Raw genomic sequence first — 7742 nt, forward strand, 5'->3', positions numbered from 1 at the left:
GCCCTATCCCTAACAACAGCGGATGATTTTACTCATTTTCAGGACCTCTTCAAAAGAGTGGCCAGTGAGCTCAAGATCACTCTGGAGGAGGTGTCAGAGACTCAGCATGAGCTGACCGACATATTACAACCTTCAACCTCCTCCAAGATCACCCTACCTATTAATGGAGCCATTATAGATCCTGCCAAGAATATCTGCTGAACCCCAACCACCATACCTCCTACCTGCAAAAGGGCAGACTGGAAATACTATGTCCGCTCCAGGGACTCAGAATTCCTTTCCGTACACCCAGCACCAAATTCACTGGTAGTAAAATCAGCCAACCAAAAGAACAAACAGCAGCATTTCCAGTCCACTCCCTCTGACAAGGACAGAAAAAGAATGAACCTACTCGGCCACAAAGTTTATGTATCATCCACGCTACAATTTAGAGTGGTAAACTACGTGGCCCTACTGGCCAAATATAATCACAGAAATTACAGGAAACTCATGGACTTAATGACGTCTCAGAGGACAAGAGACAACAATTTAAAGCAATAATCTCTGAAGGACAGATTATTTCCCGCACGGCATTGCAGGCTGCCCTCGATGCTGCAGACACAGCTGCCAGGTCAACTGTGATGGCCATAATGATGCGTCTGGCTTCATGGTTTACCTCTTCTTTCCCACACGACATTCAAAACACTGTGGAGGATCTTCCGTTCGATGGTGAGAAGTTATTTGCAGCAAAAACCAATGAGGTGCTGCACACCATGAAGGATTCCAGAGCGATGCTTAGATCTCTAGACATCCATACACCGGAAACTAGAAGAAGACAATACAGGTATCAGCCTTACGAACACACATGATACCCGGCCAACACACAAGAACAGAGGCCATACGACCACCAGCAGCAACACTGCCAGAGACCCAGGCATCAACGATGACGCCTCACAACATCAAAACCATTGCAGCCCCCTCCATCTAATAAGCAGATTTGAAGTCCTGGTTGAGGGTATAGAAGATCTCCCACCCACTCCAGCACTTATACTGCTCAGCCAATCTTTTGATCACTGTTTACTCCCATTCTACCACAATTGAGGAGCCATCGCTATGGACATATGGGCCCTACAGGTCACCCAATTGGGCTATTCCATCCCCTTCCTGTCCATACCCCCTCACCCCCACCACTCCGTACCTCTTCAGGGACCCCTCTCCAACAAGAGGTGCAACATCTTCTACAGACAGGAGCTGTGGAGACAGTGCCTGATCAGCACAGGGGAAAGGGGTTTTATTCCCACTACTTTTTGACAGAAAAGAAAAGTGGGAGATGGCAACCCATCCTTGACCTCAGGCGACTCAACAAGTTCATCAGAAAGCAAAAATTCAGAATGGTTACCTTCACAGCCATAATTCCAGCGCTGGAGCAGGGAGATTGGTTTTCAGCCCTCAACCTGTAGGATGCTTATTTTCATGTAACTATACATCCCATTCACAGGCATTTTCTCAGATTTGTTATGGGCTCAAATCACTATTAATACAGGGTTCTACCCTTTGGCCTCTCAACAGCACCCCACGTCTTTTCCATGATTCTCGCGGTGGCAAAAGTGCACCTACAGAAAAATGCAAGCGGAGAAGGCTAGAGTCATACTAATAGCCCCAGACAGGCATGGTACTCATTTTTAACAAGGATATCGGTTTGCCCGCTGATTCCACTTCCCCCCTATTCCAAACCTATTATCACAACGTAATGATGCTGTACCTCAAAGCATGGCTTATCAATGGTTCTCTAATGAGGAACTAGATTGCTCTGAACAGGTACAAACCGTACTGTTACATAGCAGAACGCAATGCACACGTAACCACCTATCTCCATAAGTGGACTAGGTTCACTCCCTGGTGCTCCCCCAAGCACACCACTCCCGCTTCCGCCCCTCTTTCACTAGACTAATACTAGACTATCTTTTAGAACTTAAACTATCTGGGCTCTCCTTTAGCTCCATAAAGGTACATTAAGCAGCAATTATGGCGTTTCACAATAAGACCGGAGACACTTCTATCTTCACTCCCCCCCCACCCATCACAAAGCAGTTCCTCTAGGGCCTCCAGACCCTATACCCAGACATTAGACCACCCACTCAACCCTGGGACCCACACTTGGTCCTCACATGCTTCATGCACCATCCATTTGAGCCACTTGTAACATGCTCTCTCCTGTACATCTATCCATGAAAACTGCATTTTTAGTTGCCATTACAGCTGCCAGACGTGTAGGAGAACTTGGAGCGCTTATGGCTGACCCACTGTACGCTATATTTTTTAAAGACAAAGTCACACTCCAAACACATCCTAAATTTCTCCAAAGGTGCATTCCTCCTTCCACCTCAATGAACCTATCCATCTACTAACCTTCTTTCCTAAACCACATGTGAACACTTTCAAATCAGCAGTGCACACACTCGATGTGTGCAGAGCATCGTCCTTTTATTTAGATAGGACTAAGCCCTTTAGGGCTTCCCCTAAACTTTTCATTTCAATCTCAAAATGATTCAGAGGCAAATCCATCTCTACTCAGAGAATATCCAATTAGATAGCAGACTGCATCCACCTATCCTACCAAATAAGAAGATGAATCTTCCAACTTCTGTTAGAGCACACTCCACTAGATCTGTGTCAACGTCTGTGGCATACATAACATTCCCCTCACAGATATTTGCAAAACTGCCACCTGGACTTCATAGCATACCTTTGCTAAATATTATGCTCTTACTCTGGGACCCCTGACCGACATTTGAATGGGCTGAACTGTGCTGTCTACAGCTTTCTTACCAGATCCGAAGTCCCTACCTCCTTAAGAGATGCTGCTTTTGAGTCACCTGGAGTGAAGCACCACAGGGATATCTCTCGAAGAAGAGGAGATTACTCACCTGTGCAGTAACTGACGTTCTTTGAGATGAGTGTCCCTGTGGGTGCTCCACTACCCACCCTCCTCCCCTGTACTTCGGAGTTTGGAGCAATCTCCGTTGTAGGGAGGGAACTGAGGAGCCTGGGCCATGCGTGTGTTATTAAGGCACATTTGGCACATGAGGGAGGCACCGCGTGTGCATGACCCATGCGAGTACTACTGTAAAAATCTCCAAGCGAAGGCGCAGGGGCGCACCAACACCTGGAGTGGAGCACCCACAGGAACACTCATCTTGAAGAACATCAGTTACTCCAGAGGTGAGTAACCTCCTCTTAATTGTTATTGTACAGTGTGACACAACTCAGAGGTCCAGTGACAAGCACAGTGTAATAATTATCAATGTAGCACAAGCACCACAAAATGAATAGGTGCATTGACAGTGTTATATTCATAGATGTACCCCAACCTCACATAATTCCTAGCAGGCCCCAGAACTGCAGGGCCAGGCAGTGCACAGACCACCACAGCACATTACTGCGGCTTGCTGTAAAAGTGCTCTTTCAAAGCCTCCCTGAGCTGGATAGCTCCACATTGAGCTTTTCTAATAGCCCTTATGTCTGTCTGTTCAAACTCAGCAGACAGCCACTCCATCTCTGGCACCCACCCTAGTGGCAGCTTTTTGCTCTTTGCCTCACAGACATTACGCAGGACCCAGCAGGCGGCTATAATCATTTTTTTTCACTGAGCTCCTGTCTTGTCAGTAAACTATGCCAGTCTCCCTTTACTCTACCAAAAGCACATTCAACTGTCATTCTGTACTTGCTGAGCCAGTAGTTGAATCTTTCCTTTGTGCTGTTGAGGTGGCCGGTATACGGCTTTGGGAGCAAGGGGTAGGCTAGGTCCTCAAGGACCACTCTTACCATCTCATTATCCGCAGTGGTAATCCTCTGTTCAGGAAAGAAAGTCCCTGCTTGCAGCTCTCTGAACAGTCTTGTGTTTACTTAAAGATGTGAGCATCATGCACCTAACCTGACCAGCCAACGCTGATATCAGTGAAGTGTCCCCAGTGAGCCACCAACACTTGCATAACCATGGAAAAGTTGCCCTTTCTGTTGGCGCACTCTGTGGCAAGGTGTGATGGGGCCAAAATAGAGACATATGTGCCATTTATTGCTTCATCACAATTTGGATATCCCATTGCTGCAGATCCATCCACTGTGGCCTGAACATTGCTGAGAGTCAAAGTTCTGCATAGTAGGAGATGATTGATGGCCCTGCACAGTTGTACAACAGTTGCCTCCACAGTGGATTTTCAAGTTCCAAAATTGTTTCCCACTGACGTTTCCACAGTACAAGCACCACTCACTTCTCTGCTGTCCATGCAGTTCTCATTCTGGCGTCCCTGCACTGGAAGTTTGGAGCAAACTCAGCATGCAGATCCAGGAATGTGGCCTTGAGCATCTGAAAGTTCTGCAGCTGCTGCTCATAGTCCTACTCTTGCATTACGATGCAATCCCATCAGTCGATGCTCATTTCTCGGGCCAGAAGTGGCACTCCACTGTCTGCAGATGCTCCATGAATGCCACCAACAACCTTCCATTGGTTCTCACTATGTTCCACAGCAGTCTGTCCTCCATGAAATCATCATGTTTCCCACTTATTTGGGTCTTCTTACGGTCCTACAATTACTGGAGGATCGTGCGTCCTGTGCATGCAATGCGTATGACAATAGTGTAAAGCTGTGCAGGCTCCATGCTTCTGTCAGAGATGGTGGAGAACGAGGATGGCAGCGTGGGTTCATGGGATTTTTTTAAAAGTATGAAAAATATGGGCTATATTTGACAATATGGGATGGAGACAGTTGAAAACTGGGAATTTGACCTCTTGCTCCTAGTCACCCCTGGGCAACTCATTTTGGCTCCACCATGCATTGCCAAAACTTCCCAAAAGACAGTGGGCGCTGGATGGTGGCAGGTTGCACACTGGGATACCTATCCATGGTGCACCACACTGTGCCTCAATATGAGCACTGGGGGTGAGTATGCACAGCGCTGACGCAAGGAGGCAAGTACACATACGTGCACAAGGAATATACTAATGTGGTAGTTTTATGCCGATGTAACTTGCGTCGACAAAAATTTGTGGTGTAGACATGGCCTTAGCTTCAAACCATGTAAGTATGTTCTTCCTGGTTAAAGCAGGAGGGGAATCAGAACGCATGAGTTCTAATTCCTGACTTTGACACTGACTTGCTGGGTAATCCTGAGCAAATCACTTAACGTTATCATTCGTTAAGAACCGCTGGTGTGCACAGCGCTGTGCAGAACACTGGGGAGGATGGAGTTCCCAAAGGAGCTTCCAGTCTTAGCTCACTGTGTCAGGAGGTGGAGGGGACTCCTACTGTAAGTCCACAGGGGGCTTACAAAACTGGGCCCCTCATTAGTCTGACAGTACACTAGGGGCATGGAAAGCACCAGATGGAGTGGAACCTGAAAGGGGTTCAGAAGTTGGGTGACTAGATGTCCTGTTTTTAGAGGGACAGTCCCGTTTTTGGAGACTTTTTCTTATATAGGCGCCTATTACTCCCCACCCGCGTGCTGTTTTTTCACAGTTGCTATCTGGTCACCCTATGCAGAAGGCAATATTGATTTGGTTGTAATGGCCTGGGAGTTCACTTAGGGTAACAATGATAGACTCCATGAGGCAAGTGCACTTGGGGAGAAGAGGGTGGTAATGGGATCCACCAGGAGAAGGAAGGAAATTCCATGCATAAAGGACTGCATGGAAGAAGGGGCGTACATGAGAGTCAGAAAAATAAACCAAAGGGGTGTGAGGTGGGCAGAAGGGAAGAGAGAGGCAGTTGGAAGGGGATCACAGACAATGGAGATATTAATATTTACTCAGTTCCAGAGGTGTTATGTTACTTGATTCAGTAATGTCTGTTAAGGGGTTAGAGTTCCTTGGATGGAATATGCAATATCCTAGTCTCAGGTATGGTCCCCTCAAGTATTTTTGTCCCATGCTTATATACCTCGCAGGTGGAGCCTATTAAAGTCTCAAAGCCCTTCCTCATAAAATAAGCAAGAATACCTTTAAAATAGCCTTTGTGTTAGTTTGTCAGAATGCTTTGCATGTCTCTCATGCCTTCCCCATAGCACTTCACACACCACCACCAATTTCAGACTCTCAACTTCCCTGTGAGGTGGTAGTACGTATGCTTTGCACAGAGCAGGGAAGACCTGGGTGTAGAATCCAGGTCTCCTGACTACCAACTGTGCTGTTACTACAAGCTGGTTCTTCCTTCAGAAGTAGTTCCCCTCCACAGGCCCTCTCCTGTCACTGCTCTGCCTTCACTGGACCTCCGGAAAGGCAGGAAGTGCTGTATCTGATCACACATGTGGTCATTTATAGCATAAAATGGTGCTACAGTTTTCTGTCTCTCTCAGCCAGGCTGCCCCAGGCAACGCCCATCCAGAGCACACATCCGACCACATCCAGAATCAGAATGTGCACTCCCACCTTTCCATCTCTCCACGGGGAGGTGTGAGGAGCTCCTGAGTCTCTACACATTTAGGAATGAGACTGTCTGCTGTGAGCATGAGGGAGTAAGCCATGGTCAGACAATCCCCTTGCCCACATCCAATTGCCCTCTGTTGCCCTTGAAGCATTCTCCTGCTGCAAGAGAGTGCATTCGACAGACTTTTGAGCCACTCTTTTCCTTTTGGGATGCCGGAGTATAGGTGTGAATTTTTCTCCTCTGCTAGAGCTGGCTTAATTCCTCTGTTCACTGATTCCCCTGGCAGGTAACCTGGAGCAAGCCAATGAGGAGCTACGAGCAATTATTAAGAAAATCTGGAAGCGCACCAGCATGAAGCTGCTGGATCAAGTTGTGCCCCCAGCAGGCGGTGAGCAAACTAGCCTTTCCTTGTCTGTCTGTCTTGTCACCCCTTTCTCTACCTGCTGTTTGTCTTTCCATAATCCTGTCACTTTTGTGGTCCTGGGTGGGATATGGGTGGCATGGTTGCCTCTACACGATGGTATCTGTCAGACTGGACACTACACTGGTTGAGTGCTGATCATGCTTGTATCAATGAATGTGTAACCCTCTCAATGGGCAACTTTTGGGAGGAGGTGGAGATGTCAGAGTGGGAGAGAAAACAATATTCTCAAATGCATACACCAGATGTAAATGGAGTGATGTTTACAGTTCTCTACACACTCCCAATGAGCCAGAGACAACAGGATTTTGCCTTGCATTTCCCATGTCCTTTCTCCGAAGGGCTAGATGCTTATCAGTATTGCAGAACTCTAATGTGATCCCTGGTACAGAGTGTTCTATTTATTTGCCTTGTCAGTGACTATTTGCTGCTAGGAAGAGAAAAAGCAATAAACAGTTAGTAGCTGTAGGCAGGGCATATGAGAGCAGAGTAATATCACTTTTATTAGCATGTCAGAAATAAACCTTCAACCTTGAGCTAAGGCTATGGCCTCTTCTCCTGGGTTCCTAGGCCTGTGCTTTCAATCTGTACTCCTGTCAGATCCATATGGACACAGTGGGCCAGATTCTCAGCTGGTGTAAATTGGCATAGATCCACATCTGGCCCAGTATGTTATTGAGGTAGATCTGGGAGTATGCACTGGGATTTTATCTGAGGCAAGCTTTCTGTCCGTCCCCCCCCCATCCTTTTCTGCTACCTACTTTCTGTCTCAGGCCACGTCTACACTACCGGATTAATTCGAATTTGTTTAAACCGATTTTATAAAACCGATTTTATAAAATCGGTTTAGCGCGTCCACACTAGGATCCTTAAATCGATTGTGTGCGTCCATGGTCCAAGGCTCGCGTCGATTTCAGGAG

At 47.1% G+C, this 7742-nt stretch overlaps 1 protein-coding gene across 16 annotated transcripts in view; it reads left to right on the top strand.

Annotated features, from left to right (window-relative positions):
• CACNA1C (calcium voltage-gated channel subunit alpha1 C) overlaps positions 1-7742 on the top strand; it is a 766858-nt gene that overhangs the window by 741148 nt on the left and 17968 nt on the right. For all 16 annotated transcript variants that reach the window (XM_075069531.1, XM_032796370.2, XM_032796362.2 and 13 more), the window contains one exon: positions 6688-6789. In XM_075069531.1, the coding sequence (XP_074925632.1) occupies positions 6688-6789 (102 nt within the window). The remainder of the gene's footprint in view (positions 1-6687; positions 6790-7742) is intronic.

The sequence above is a fragment of the Chelonoidis abingdonii genome, chromosome 1 (genome assembly GCF_003597395.2).
Source record: "Chelonoidis abingdonii isolate Lonesome George chromosome 1, CheloAbing_2.0, whole genome shotgun sequence".
NCBI lineage: Eukaryota > Metazoa > Chordata > Testudines > Testudinidae > Chelonoidis > Chelonoidis abingdonii.